The sequence below is a fragment of the Chiloscyllium plagiosum genome, chromosome 28 (genome assembly GCF_004010195.1).
Source record: "Chiloscyllium plagiosum isolate BGI_BamShark_2017 chromosome 28, ASM401019v2, whole genome shotgun sequence".
In the NCBI taxonomy this organism is placed as follows: domain Eukaryota; kingdom Metazoa; phylum Chordata; class Chondrichthyes; order Orectolobiformes; family Hemiscylliidae; genus Chiloscyllium; species Chiloscyllium plagiosum.
Window position 1 is genome coordinate 909,011 of NC_057737.1, and position 15,472 is coordinate 924,482.

Below are 15,472 nucleotides of genomic sequence, written 5' to 3' on the forward strand. Positions count from 1 at the left end.
ACCCCAGCTGTGCAATTCAATTCTGCTGTTCATGTTTGAATAATGGCTGTAATGAAGTTAGGAACTCAGTGGCTTTGGCAGAACCCAAACTGATCCTCATTTAGCAGGTTATTCCTTTGCAAGAGTCACTTGACAGCACTGTCAACAACTCCATCTTGGCTGATGGAGAATAGACTGCTACATTGTCATTGGCCAGGTTAGTACAGTCCTGCTTCTTTGTGTACAGCATATACCTGAGCAATTTTCCACATTGTCGGGTCGATACCAGTGTTGTAGCTATACTGGATCAGTTTGCCTAGGGTTAGTTCTGGAACATAGTTCTTTAGTCTTATTGCTATGATATTGTTAGGAATTTGATGGGGACAGTTTAGAGGGAGCTGTAGCTTGTGTCTAACCACATGATGTCCCTGTCCTGAGAGTATTCGATGGGGACAGTGTAGAGGGCGCTTTACTGTCTCTAACAGTGCCGTACATGTCCTGGGAGTGTTTGATGGAAGTTGGTTGGTGGGTATGACTTTATTGGAAAGGTCTGTGATTTATTTTTCCATTCCATAAAATATTCTCATTCATTGTTTATATAATTAAATTCTGCAAATATTGCAGCATATAAGGAACTCATGTATACAGTGTGATAGCTGCAAAGGATGATCAACACTGAATTATACAGGCCATTCAGCCCACTAGTGTTTGTGTTAGACATGAGACTCTTCGCAGACCCCTTGAAGTAACTATGAAAGTGCAAATGATCCCAGCAGGGATTGAATATTCAGCTGTGTATTCAGCAGGGCTCTGCATTTTATCCTTTTGATATGATTAAATTTAAAAAGTTTTCATGAAACTACATTTCTTACAAATATGCACCATATCCCTGTGTAATCCTAAAATGTGACCTGCAGTGAGTGCTGCCTTTTAAACCTCTCCAATGCATTTGAGAACAGTTTATTCTGTTTATTTTCTGAGAGAGGAGTGAGGCTTTGATCCCAGTTTGTTCATTTGCCAAACTTGCCATCACAGTCGTGCAGAAGGCATGAATGGTCATTTTCACACGGCCCATCCGACTTGTTTTTCTGATCTCGACAAGTCACAGAGATCTCACAGAGCTTTCCAGTCCTGCCACCAAGGTCTGTTTATGACTAAGTAAACATTAGCGAAAGCCAAGCTCATCCACTTGCTCTTTCCCTCCTCCCTCCCACGCAGCATATAATAAAAAAAATACTGCCAGCTTGCTCCCTGCACTGAGTAACAGACTGACCTTCCTCTTGGTTTCTTCGAAGAGGCTCATCAGACTCTCCCGAGCTGTAAGAATTGGATTGCTGGCAGCAAGACTCCGCATGTAATAGTAGACAGCATCCAGCTTCCGCCTCTGTTTAAAAAAAATCAAAAAAGGAGCAAAGATGAAACCAGTTTAAAACATAGACACAGCTCAGCTGAACCCAATTACTGAGCATTCCCACAATTGCTTTATTTTCACTGAAATCTATTAGTCATAAATTATCCAAGTTCATAAAAACCACTGGACATTTTACCCCTGGCTGGCTTACTCCTGAGAACTAAAGCTCAGAGTTATCAGACCCAACACAAATACAATAAAGCAGCCCTCCTGACACCTCACCTCCCCAAAATGGCCCCTAGCTATTTTGTGAGGTGTATTTAAATGTTCAGCTGTAGAAAGCACTGATCAGCATCGCAAGTATGGAAAACAATCCTGACAACAGCTATTGGCTAGCTACAAGTACAAAAACCAAGCTAAGACTTGACATGCCATGGATCACAGCAACAGTACACATCACCCTTAAAACATCCACTCCATAGAACTTCATACGCCTCATGTAAGGTGAAAACATTGAGCCTCAACACCAAAGACTTCATTATTCTCACAAATGCACAAAAAACCTTTTAGATTTCAAGCAAGATCATGGCATTAACTCAACATCAACCACACGCTTATGATTTTTAATGTCAGGAGATCAAATTCCTTACCCTATTTTAAATGTGAAATCTAATAAACTAGTGGGTTCAATAATTTTTCATCAACGCTTCAAAAACATCCTGCATTACATATCTCATGAACCACTGACATCTAGTGGCACAAAGAATTAGCACATTCCAAACTTTGATAGTTTATTTTGAGGCATTATGCTAAAGACCAAATCTCAAAAGCAACAGTTTGGGTTCTGATTAATTTGAAGCTCTTGTTACAGACTTCATATATCCCTTAATAATATCATTAGAGCACTTCATATCCAAAGAGATGCAGTGACTCATCTAAGAAACAGGAACAGGAGTAGGCCATTCAGCCCCTCAAGCCTACTCTGCCATTCAATGGATCACGGCTGATCCAAAATTCCTCACATCCATTTTCCTGCTCTTTCCCCGTAACCCTTATTTCCTGAGTGATCAAGAATCACTATCTCAGCGTTAAATATACACAAGGACTCAGCATCCACAACTCTCTGTGGCAAAGAGTTTCAAAGACTGACAACCCACTGAGAGAAGAAATTCCTCCTCATCCCAGTTTTAAATTGATTCCCCTTTATTCTGAAGCTCTACCCAAAGGATGCATCACTGCCATTTTATACAGCATGATTGAACAAATGGGAGTGGTAGAAAGGCCAATTAATGGTTTAGGGAAATGTCAGTTTAGAATGGAATGTTTGCCAGGACACCAGGAAAACTCACTGCTCTTTTCACAAGAGCAAACACAAGTTTTTGCCAAAACAAGTAATTTATTAGCATTCTGTGATTCTAGATCAGGACAGATCTCACTTAGTCACTGGAGCTGGTATGGGAGACTGCTAGATTCTCATCAAATGCAAGGTCATCAACCTGGAATTAATCAGAAGGATAGTAATTCTGCTCTTAATCATTCAAATCAATGACTAAAAGATTAATCAGCAGAAATGAATTAGAACATGACAGGAAGCTAGCTAGAAATGCAAAAACAGGGATAGCAAATGTTTCTGCAGTTATTTTAACAGGAAGGAGTGAGTGATGTGAGCATTAGACCTCTAGAGAGTGAAACTGTAGAGTTTGTAGTAGATAATAAGGAAATGGTCAACGAACAAATATTTTGCTTCTGTCTTTACAAAGAAAATGTGGCTAATGAGGTGGTGGAGGTAGTATCTGTTAGATTCTGGAAAAGATCCATCAGATTAAGTAGCAGCAAACATATCCCCTCCGATCAAGAAGGGAGAGAAGCAGTTAGCCAGTTAGCTTGATGTCTATCACGGGAGAGATTTTAGAATTAATCATCAAGGAGGTTATAGATAGACACACAGAAAAATTCAAGATAATCATAAAGAACATAGACCAGTACAACACAGGAACAGGCACTTGGTCCACCATGTCTGAGCTGAAATGATGCCATTCTAAACTAAGCTGTATCTCTCTCTATTCCCTGCCTTTCATGTGTCTGTCTAAGTGCCTCCTAAAGATTGCAATCATCTTTGCTTCTTCCACCTCCCCTGGCAGCACATTTCTGGCACCTATCACATTCTATGTAAAAAAAACTTGCCTCACACATCTCTTGTAAACTTTTCTCCTCTCACCTTAAACCTATGCGCCCTTGTATTTGAAATGACCGTAATGGGAAAAAGACTCTGACTCTCCATGCCTCTCATAATTTAGTACACTTCTATCAGCTCGCCCCTCAGCATCCAATGCTTTTTGTCCCGAATTTCCCCAGCAATGATGCATTATTTTCTGAGTTATTCCTGTTTCCCTTCATAAACAATGAAAGGACACTGGTTATTCTCCATTCTTCTGGGACCTCACATGTGACTAAAGAGGATACAAAGATCTCTGTTCAAGTCCGAGCAATCTCCTCCATGCCTCCTCCAGGATCCTGAGATAGATTTCATCACCTATCCATCATAACAATTCTCAAGACACCCAGCACCTTCTCCTCTTTAATACTGACATGCCCCAGAATATCAACACATCTCTCCCTAATCTTAGCATATCAAAGTCCTTCTCCTTAATGAATACTGATGCTAAGTGCTCATTAAGGACCTCACCCACTTTCTCTGGTTCCATGTATAAATCCCCTCCTTTATCCTTGAGTACGGTTTCCCTAGATACATTCTTTGCTCTTTATATATGTATAAAGTACCTAGGGATTCTCCTTAATCCTACTTGCCAAGTATATTTCATGGCCTTTGTTTGATTTCAATTCCAGAAAGCTACATGCACTTCCTTTTTTTTTGACTAATCTTTCAATATCTCAGCATCCAAAGTTCCCAAGTCTTGCCATTCTTGTCTTCATCCTCAGAGGAACATACTGGTCCTGAACTCTGATCAAATTTGAAAGACTGCCACATGTGGAGGTATGCTCAAACAGGCTCCCAATCTAATTTCAGCAGTTCAATTACAATGTTGTTGTAATTAGTCTTTCCCCCAGTGTAGCACTTTCAGAAAACCAGTCTTATTCTTATCCATAACAACCTTAACATTTACAGAATTATGATCACTGTTCTCAAAATGCTCCCCGACCAAAACCTTGAACCTCTGGCCAGGCCCGTTCCCCAATACAACATCTAGTACAGCCCTTTCCCCAGCTGGACTATCTTCACATGATTTCAAGAAACCCTCCTGCAAGTACCTAACAAATTCTGTCCCATCTAAACCCCTTACGTTAAGGGAGTCTCAGTTAATATTGAGGAAGTTAAACTCACCCACTACAACAACCTTACATCATCCATGATCTGCTTACATACCTGTTCCTCTATGTTCTACTGGCTACTGGGAGGCCCACCACCTTAGTGATTCCATCTTTCGTATTCCTAAGTTCTACCCATAGAGTCACTGGATGAGGCCTCCAAGGTATCCGCTCTTAGTACAGTTGTGACATTCTCCTTAACCAGTTATGCAACTCCTCCAACCTTTTTACAGCCAGTCAGCATGGTCTTGACAAAGGGAACTCATGACTAACCAAATGTTAACTGGAGTTCTTTGAAGGATAAAAGGGAGCCTGTGGGTGTACTGCATTGGCTTTCCAGAATGGACTTGACAAGGTACCACAAAAGTTTGTGGACAAAGTAGAAACTGATGATGTACTAAGTAAAACATCAGCATTGATAGAAGACTGGCTGGCAGGCAGAAAGCAGAGTACGTATAATTGAGTCTGTGTCTCATTGGCAGGATGTGAGTCTGAGTCGACAAGACACAGAAGCAGAAATCAGGCCATTCAGCCCATCGAATCTGCTCTGCCATTCAGTCATGGCTGATAACTTCTTCAACCCCATTCTCTTGCTTTCTCCCCATAACCCTTGATATTCAAGAACCTATCGCAGTCTTAAACATACTCAATGACCTGACCTTCACACCATAGGTTCATCACTCTCTGACTGAAGACGTTTCTCCTTATCTCTGTCCTAAAAGGTCTGCCCTTCAATCTAAGGCTGTGCCCTCGGGTTCTAGTCTCTCCTTCCAATGGAAACACCTTCCCAACATCCACTCTGTCCAGGCCATTCAGTATTCTATAAGCTTCAATTAGATCCCCCATCCTAAGCTCCATCGAGTATAGTCTCAGAGTCCTCAAACATTCTCATATGTTAAGCTTTGCATTCGAGGGACCATTCTCATAAACCTCCTCGGAACCTGCTCCAGGGCCAATATCTCCCTGAGATATGGGGCCCAAAACTGCGTATAATGCACTAAATGTGGTCTGACCAGAGCTTTATAGAGCCTCAGAAATACATCCCTGCCTTTATATTTAAATCCTCTCAAAATAAATGCCATCATTGCATTTGCCTTCCTAACTACTGACTCAACCTGCAAATTTACCTTGAGAGTGTTCCACAGTGATCTGTGCTAGACCTCAACTTTTTGCAATTTATATCAATGGCTTAGATGAGGGGAGTAAAGGTATGTTAGCTAAATTCACAGAAAACACCAGGAAAGGTAGTAAGCTATGTTGTGAAGACACAAGTTTGCAGGTGGATATACATAAGTTCGGTGAGTGGGCAAAAGTATGGAAGATGGGAGTACAATGTGGAAAAATGTGAAGTTGTTCATTTAGGCAGGAAGAATTTTAAAAAGTATTACTATAATGGAGATCAACTACACAATTCCAAGGTGCAGTGTTCTAGTGCATGAGTCGCTAAACATTAGTATGCAAGTACTGTAATTAAGGAGGCTAATGGAATGCATACTTCGTTATCAGGGAAATTGAACATAAATGTAATGCTGATATAATTCAGTTGTACAGAGCATCAATGAGACCATATCCAAAGTACTATGTACAGTTTTGGTCTCCTTATTTAAGGAAAGATATAAATGCATTGGCGACAGTTCAGAGGTGGTTTACCAGATGATACTTGGAATAAGTGGATTATTTTATGAGGTAAGGTTGGATATCTGGGCTTTGTTTCCACTAGAGTTTAGAAAAGTGAGAGCTGACTTGAATGAAGTGTAGAAGATCCTCAATGCTCTTGACAAGGTGGATGTGGAAAAGATACTTCCTTTTGTGGGTTAGTTCAGAACAAAAGGGCACCGCCTTAAAATTAGAGATCGTCCATTTTAGACCGAGATCAAGAGACTTCAAAAACCATGAATACAGGCAGTGGAGGCAGGGTCATTGATCATTTTTAAGGTACAGGTGGATTGATTCCCTGCTCAACAAGAAGCTCAGGTCATTGCGGGTAGATGGGAACGTGAAATTCAAAACAAACAGATCAGCCATTTCCTTAATGAATGGTAGAACAGGTATGAGGAGCTGAATGGCCTACTTCTCCAAGTTGTATGTCTGTATACTGCCTCAGACTGTTGGGTACAACAGTGCATCTCTCTCACTTCCCATGTTATGGTGATTATTTAGTACTTAAACAATATACAGAAATGGGTGCAATTCAGAATTCTCCAAGGCTGAAAATGAGTCTGCAGGGACCAGGTGACACACACATAAAGTCAGAATGTGAAGGAAGTGAGCACAGAGCAGTTTCCACCCAGCTCCCAGTGGGCAAGTGTCAACACCATTGAGAACCTGAACCTGCCAACCTCCCTCAGACAATGGCCACATGGGAAAGAGAAAATCTGTCACTTTAGTACCATGGGGAGCAGTATTCTGTTACAGTTTTGGGCAAATCACTGGAGAAACACAAGGGGAGTTCCACATCAACACAATTTTTGTGTCTAGAAGACCATCAGCACTGGAAACTTATTCATGCACAGACTTTCAAATCCTAGATTTTAATGTGGATATATTCTGCCACTGGGATAAGAGAAGCCAATGTACCTACATCAGGAACCTCAGTGTCTCAATTACACATTTAAAACTGCACCCACATTAAAGCAGCTCTTCCCTGCAAACACGCCCTGCACACCGTACTGATCAGCAAGTCACTTATCAATTAAAGCCTAAAGATGCCCACTGATCCGAGAAAGGTCCAGGCAATTGGCTTTTCCTCCACTCTGAGCAAAATGGATAGCAGGCCAGTGCGATCACATTCGGGGTGGAGTCACAGCAGGAGTATGAACAAAGGAAGACAAGGAGAGCAGAAAAATACATTAGACCCCAACAGACACACTTTCAGACAAAGAGAGAAGAATTGAACAGCCTAAATGATAGTTAACACTGTTAGCTATCTGGAGCACTGAGAGAAATGACCATATCAATAACTAACTAGCAATACAGACTGAGGTAGTGTCAGGATTGTCAGATACCGCTGCTGCTTACATTCCACTCTGACAATTCCTTCCCATGTTGGAGGGGATTCTCTCTGCAAGAGCAGCTGTCAGGGCAAATGCACCAAGCCAGGTGCTAAACAACCCTGCAGGATTCAGCTCACAGGACCAAGATGATCAGAGTCCATCAGTCCTTGGTGTAGTGGAGAAGGGAGAGGGGACAAAACCAGCTGCACGCCTGGAGAGGAACCAGCATTCTGAAGAGCTCTGACAGACTGTTGCCCCAAATAGCAATTCTGGAACATGGGGATAGCATCCTTGTACTTGGACCATGGGTTCAAACCAAGTCCTGGTACAGGGATAACTGGATTCGCACCTCAAAATAGGGACTGGACTGTTGATACCCTGCTCCATACAATACTTCGCAGAAACTGGCACCCTCTTTCCTAACAAGCAATCTAGGGTTAACCACACAGAGCTTGTATTAAGCAGCAAAACAGAGGACACCTGAATCAGCAATCAGGCAATAACATCTTCCCCTCCCTTCAAGTAGCCACGCTCTCCATTCTGCCTCCATCCGCTGAGAGGGACCTGCCAGCAAAAAAATAACAAATTCCTCCACACATCAGCACTAAAACCCTTCCATACTCATTTGACAAAAAGCATGCACAATATCCCCAGGGGTATGAGCTCAACAGAAAGAAGAGATGGAAAAGCAATCTCACTGCTGTCAAGTGCCCTGTTTCACCACTCAGCCAAGAAATGGCAAAAGTCACTGTAAATGTGCCTATATGAAAAAATGTAAACTCTGGCCCATAACTGCAGCTTCACAGCATGAATCTTGCTGGTTTAAACTCTCCCACGGTGGTTGCACAGATGACAACACTTGGTAACAATGAGATGGCTGCATACCAACCCACTCTCCTGGGTGCACTTCAGATACTCTGGATCATTAACCCTCCAAATACTGATGAGCGCTGGGAATTTCTAGTGCCCATGGGTCAGTCACATTTCTGCAATGCATGCACAAACCCCAACACTTATTACATTACCCAGTGGATGAAGTACATTAATCCCACATAGCAGACATGAGATTTTTAAATACGAAAGTGAGCATTTCTGCTGGATCTCCCTCTTCCTTCAATTCTAAACTTCACTTTTGTTCAATGAAATTCTTCAGCATTACAGATTACTCCAGTATAGACTCCCTTTCCATGGGAGACTCCCAACTTTCAATGTCTACTCCAGCATAGTTTTTATTGATCATCCCCAAGAGTTGGGTTTCCTAATAGAAAGTGTAGGTGACGATCAGTGGGTATGGCAAAACACATAACAAGGTTGCTGGCCCATTCTGGTAAGAAATGTTATGGATCCTACATTTGGTAACCTTCCATACAAGAGTCCCTTAAATGAAATGGACGTGGATGTATTTGGAGGTGATCTTGTGGCATGGTAACGTTTTGGGAAGCAGAGGGAACGTGGCTTTCTTCTCAGATTTGCCCAATCTCAATAAGGATTTGCACTGGGATCTTAACTGTGAACCATATTTATCAATGACTTTGATGAAAGAGTCATACAACCAAAGTTGCCGACAGCACCATGTTGGGAAGTACTGCTCGTAATGCAGATAGGAGGAAGAGGCTACACAGAGACAGTGAAAGGTTGTGGGAAAACTATCAAAGATGGAATTCAACATGGCAAAGTGGAAGGCCATCCATTTTCAATCAGGTAAAGATGAATCAGATGAATACTGAGGAAGTAGGAGTTATGAAAAAACAAAGAGGCTTGGGACCTGATGGTGCACAGGTACAGTACCAAATGCAGACCTCTATCTCGAGAGCTGGCACTCATGAGGAAGTTTTAAGAGTATATTAGCCCAGGTTATTTATTAATTTGTTCTTTTACATTTTACAATGCATTTAAATTGGCAAGTACTGTGCTCTGGGGGCTGTTATCCATACGGACATACAGCACAGAAACAGACCCTTCAGTCCAAACAGTCCATACTGACCACAATCCCGAAACTAGTCCCACTTGCCTGTATTTAGTCCACATCCTTCCAAACATTTCTTATTCACGAACATATCCAAATGTCTTTTACATGGTATAACTATACCCACATTCACCAAGTCCTCTGGAAGTTTATTCCACACACAAACTATTCTCAGTGTAAAAAAGTTGCCCTTATATTTTTTTTAAAGTTTTTCTCCTCTCACCTCAAAAAATGCCCCCTCACCTTGAAATTTCCCACCTTAGGTGAAAATGGGCAGCACGGTGGCTCAGTGGTTAGCACTGCTGCCTCACAGCACCAGGGTCCCAGGTTCGATTTCAGCCACGGGCTACTGTCTGTGTGGAGTTTGCACATTCTCCCCGTGTCTGCGTGGGTTTCCTCCGGGTGCTCCGGTTTCCTCCCACAGTCCAAAGATGTGCAGGTCAGGTGAATTGGCCATGCTAAATTGCCCATAGTGTTAGGTGCATTAGTCAGAGGGAAATGGGTCTGGTTGGGTTACTCTTCGGAGGGTCGGTCTGGACTGGTTGGGCTGAAGGACCTGTTTCCACACTGTAGGGAATCTAAAGACACTCGCATTTCACTGTATTTATGCCCCTCATGATTTTATAACTGTCAAAAAGGTCACCCCTCAACTTCCTATGCTCCAGAGAAAGAAGTCCCAGGCTATCCAGTCTCTGAGTTATAACTCAAATCCTCTGGCCCCACAAACCCTAACTTTGAGAGAGAGCTGTGTATAACACTAATTATTGATAGCAAGTTAAAGGCAGCAGGAAACGTGCTTTATACCTCTCCAGTATTTCTGGATACAACACGCAGAAATGCAGATAAAAGAAACTATCCATTAGTCAAAGCAGCTACCATTTTCACAGCTGATCCTGCCACAAAGCTGTTAACCAGCAGCGTTGGAGTAAGCTAGAGAATTCATTCAGATAGTTGCTGTCCAGCTGTCTGATGTTTAATATTTGCCTGAGGATTACACAGACCAATGTTTGAGGGCTCTTGCAATAGTGGTCATATCCCCAAGCCAAAATGCCCATGTTCCAGTCTCACTTGCTCCAGAGGTGTGTCATAACATCTTTCAACATCTTAAAAATATCTACGGCCCAACTCTTAAAAGTTGCCTAAGTCAGTCTCCTCAGTTCAAATCCGACTGGGACATTTACAATAGTGACTACATTTGCTCAGCTGTGAATCCTCCCTGGTCAAGCAGCATCTTAATGAACCACTGTCTGCTCACCAGAATGCAGCCAACACTCAGTCATCAACTTCGGGACAGGAAGGGAGCAATTGCACAGAAAATTCCTTTTATAGGAGATTCAAACATTTCTCCATCATAAGTCACTAACAGCAAACTCAAAATAACATTTTCAAAACAGCTGCCATTCAAATCTGGAAGAACAGCTTTCAATAGAATTGGTCAATCAGACACAGCAAAGGAACCACACCGCCCCCTCCTGATCACTGCTGTACAAGCACCATGTCAGCAGAGCGACATACAGGGTACAGTAGTTACTCCACAACAGTGAAGCCAAAGGGCAGGACAGATACTGTCTACAAATTGTGAAAAATATTGTAAGATACAGAGTTGACAGCAAAGACCACTATGCAGAAAGTTCCAAGCTCAAATCTCATTCAAATAGGTAGTCACTAAATCTAAACTGAAGTTTGAGTGCTACACTGGACTGCTGCATTCTATTCATAAGACCATAAGGAATAGAAACAGAATTAGGCCACTCAGCCCCTCAAGCCTACTACACTATTCGATAGGATCACTGTTCATCCGACATTCCTCATTCCATTTTCCTGTGCCTTTTCCCATAACTCAATTCCCCTACTTATCAAGAATCTATCTATATAAAAAAAAGTATACTTCAATAACACCTTACGTGACCATCAGAAATTTCAAAGTACTTTGTAGTCATATGAAGTGTAATCACTATTGTAATGTACAAATCACACTTATGCACAGCAAGCTCCCAGACACAGGAATGTGAAACAGATCAGATAATTTATTTCTGATGTTGATTGAGGAATAGTTCACCTGCTCTTCTTCAAAACAAAATATACCCCCCAGAAAAGCAGATGGGGGCTTGGCTTAATTCTGATCCAGAAAACCCCTCATCCAATGGTGCTGCACTCCCTGAGTGATGAGACATCACACCAAGGAGCAAATGGCTGTTTGAATGTATGATGAAGATCCAATAGCACCATCTGAAGGCAAGGCAGTTGCGCTGGTGCATTTACCTCTCCATCAAAATCCAATTAAATGATTATTGATCAGAGCAATCATTGCATTTCCTACTTAACAGCATTCTCTGTTTCAGTGTATATGAGGCACCCTGAAAAACTAGAGACACAAGAATTAGGGGATATGATTTAATAAATGGATGAACAACTCAAGTCACAAAGTGTGCAAACTGGGCTGCTGAAAAAAGTTTCAATTCTAGCGAGTGTTGAAGTACAAACGAAGGAGCTCACCGTGTAGATGGCTAGAATAGCAAGCTGGTTGTAAGGCCGTCCATTTTTGGGTGCAATCTGCTGTGCTTTCAAGTACCAACTGTGGAGGGGAGAGAGAACATGTCAGATAAAGAGCACAGCAAACAACCCCCTCTACTCCACACATACTGATCAGATAGCTTTTGCCACTTCAAATATGTAGATTTGAAAAGTTTTCCCACAGCTGTAAAGGAATGAAAGTATTCTCCCTCACCACAAAAGGCCATTGCATTTAATCTTGTCAGTCTTGGCTGAATTAATAGCAGATAGAAAGCAAAGAGAAGGAATAAATGACTGATTCTCAGGATGGCAGGCTGTGACCAGTGGGGTACAGCTACTGTCAATGCTTAAACCACGACTGTTCATAAACTATGCAAATAATTTGGATGTAAAGTCCGAATGTAATATTTCTCAATTTGCTGAAGACACCAAACTGGGAAGTAACATTAATTATGAGTAAGATGGCAAGGAGGCTTCAAGAGGAAATGAGCACACAAAATGGATGGAGTAGATCATGGCAGAACATAATGGGAAATTATTCAACAAAAATACAGAAAGGCAGACTATTCCTTTATTGGTGAGAGGTTGAGAAGTGCATGAGTCCATGAGTCACTAAACGCTAGCCTGCAGGTGTAACAATCAAAAAGGGAAGAAGGGCTTTATCACAAGGGATTGGAATACAGAAGGAAAGCTGCCTTGCTGCAATTGTACAGAGTCTTGGTGAGGAGTGGCACAGTGGTTAGCACTGCTGCCTCACAGCACCAGGATTCCAGGTTCAATTCCACCTTGGGATGATTGCCTGTCAGGAGGTTGCATGTTCTCCCTGTGTCTGCGTGGGTTTCCTCCTGGTGCTCCGGTTTCCTCCCACAGTCCAAAAATGGGCAAAGTAAGTAGATTGGCTACACTAAATTGCCCATAGTGCCCAGGGATATGCAGGCTAGGTGGATTAGCCCTGGGAAAATGCAGGGTTACAGGACTAGGACAGTGTCAGTGTGGACTCAATGGGCTGAATGGCCTGTTGCAACATTGTAGAGATTCTATGAGCTCACCAAAGAGGGAGTGCAATGAAGGTTACCAGATTGAAATGTGGGATGATGGGATTGTTTTACTAGAGATGAAGTATAATGGGTTTGTATTCTCGAGTTTAGATGAACAAAATATGCATAGGATGAGAGCCAAGGTCATTGGAATGTTTCCACTGGTTGGAAAACCTAGAAGTGAGGGATATCATTTCAGAATATAAGGTCAGCCATTTCAGACTGAAATAAGGAGGAACTTCTTTACTCAGAGGGCAACAAAATCTTTGGAATTTTCTACTAGAGGGTTGCAGAAGACCAATAATGAAAAGCATGGCCATTAAAAAGGAAACTGACAGGTTTCTGGAGACTATGGCATCAATGGGTCTGGAGAAAGTGTGGGAAAGCATGTTGTGGTTGTTGATAAGCTCTGATCTAAGTGAATGGTGGACCAGGCTCAGTGGTCTGCATGGTCCACTCTTATTCCTTTGTTCTCTTCCCACCCACTTTGCTTTGCCACAATTCATCCAATCCCCTCCCTGCTGACTGGACTGTCTCACTGGGTCGTCTGCTGTATGTATTCATGACCGTGAATGGCCAGTCACCACTCAGATTCACAGTCTTGGATGGTGGGTTTGTGTTGATGTCAATCAGCCACTAAGAGCTGAGTAGTGATGATCTCAGGAGTTTTGTACATGCCAGCCTGACCTCCCACCAGCCATCTTTCCCTGTGTGCAAACATTTGCAGCTGGCTTTGCCACTCCTAACAGATCAGGTGTCCAACACTAGCTACCAATTTAGCTCCTCTTTCTGGTACTCATGACAGCAACATGCTTAGAGTCATATCATTAATTCAAATAACAGTAGTGCAGAGGTTTCTAGAAACTGATTATCATTACCTGAGACCTCTGCCTACCCTTTGGTTAAAACTCAAAGATCTTGCTTTCTTTCTGCTTAAGAGTGTTCTGGGTCACTGTCACTGGCCTTCTCCATTTATTAACATTACCTGTTTGATGGTATCATTGACACTACAAGATCATATTGCATACATACACAGTTGATAACTAGCACCAACTTTTCACTGTGACCCTCAAGCCCTCCACCTCCTATTGTCCAACTGTCCATATGACAGTTAGGTCTGAGATGAGCTGCAATGACACGAGTGTTCAAGTTGTTTAAATGGGGTTGCAGTTCAGGCTTTAGTCTAAATCTTTATGAGGCAGAGGTGGTAGTGGCTGCATGTAGATGGGAAGGGTTCACATGAAGGGAGCTTAGGAAAGTTGAAGAGGAGGGACAAGGAAACAGTGTAATGTGAGTATTGGCAACCAAAGTGTGACATGAGGAACCAAGAGCACGAACATAAGAGTGCACCCACAATCATGGTCACAGAAGGGAGCAGTAGCTTCAAATGAACAGAACAGGAGTGGGGGATTGGGTTAACAGAAATTTATACACCCAAAGATAAAAGTCATGGCAATGGAAAACTGCGTCAATGTGGCTGAAGACAAGGTGAGTGAGACGGGAAGAGTTAGATAGCTTAATAGAAAGAGCATTGCATCAGAGGCTAAGACCATGCAGAGATCAGTTGTAAAAATATCCAATTGAAGTCACTTTATCTGAAACTGTGTAACATCCTCTATTAAACTGATGAAATAGTGTCATAAATGGAGATATTTCGTATAAATCCAATCACCATTAGTGACATGAATGCAAGGTGACAAGGGCCGAGAAGTAATTTTTCCAGAGTACACTGCATTTTGAAAGACCGTCAGAATGGAAAAGAGATTCAGCCCTGGGAATAAAAGATAATGTAAGGACATGATAAGAAAGGACCTCTGTTTGGAAGCAACACATGGAGATTAGGAAAAGCAAGGGTCTAAAAATACTAATGGGGAGTATTATACAGCACCTCCATCTCCCCCAGCAACACACACAGTAGTTATACTGTTCGACAAAACATTATACAAAAAGTTAGTGAAGTTTGTAACAAGTGTACTGTAATAATTGTAGAGATTTGAATCTTCTTACAGACTAGAAAAATTAAATCAACAAAGGTGATCTGAAAGACAGGTTTGTAAATACAAACAGGCTCGGTTGCACACAGTTTCCATCCTTGAGTCCATTCACAGGACAACATAAAGTGGTTTATAAGGACAGGAAATAGACAATAGATGCAGGAGTAGGCCATTCTGCCCTTCGAGCCTGCACCACCATTCATTATGATCATTGCTGATCATCCTCAATCAGTATCCTGTTCCTGCCTTATCTCCATAACCCTTGATCCCACTATCCTTGAGAGCTCTATCCAACTCTTTCTTAAACAAAT

At 42.1% G+C, this 15,472-nt stretch overlaps 1 protein-coding gene across 1 annotated transcript in view; it reads right to left on the reverse strand.

Moving 5' to 3' along the window:
* Nucleotides 1–15,472, reverse strand: part of smg6 (SMG6 nonsense mediated mRNA decay factor) — a 409,499-nt gene that overhangs the window by 384,573 nt on the left and 9,454 nt on the right. Inside the window, exons 5-6 of the mRNA XM_043718890.1 lie at nt 12,113–12,191; nt 1,253–1,363 (exon numbers count right to left, since the gene is read on the reverse strand). Of these exons, the coding sequence (XP_043574825.1) occupies nt 1,253–1,363; nt 12,113–12,191 (190 nt within the window). The remainder of the gene's footprint in view (nt 1–1,252; nt 1,364–12,112; nt 12,192–15,472) is intronic.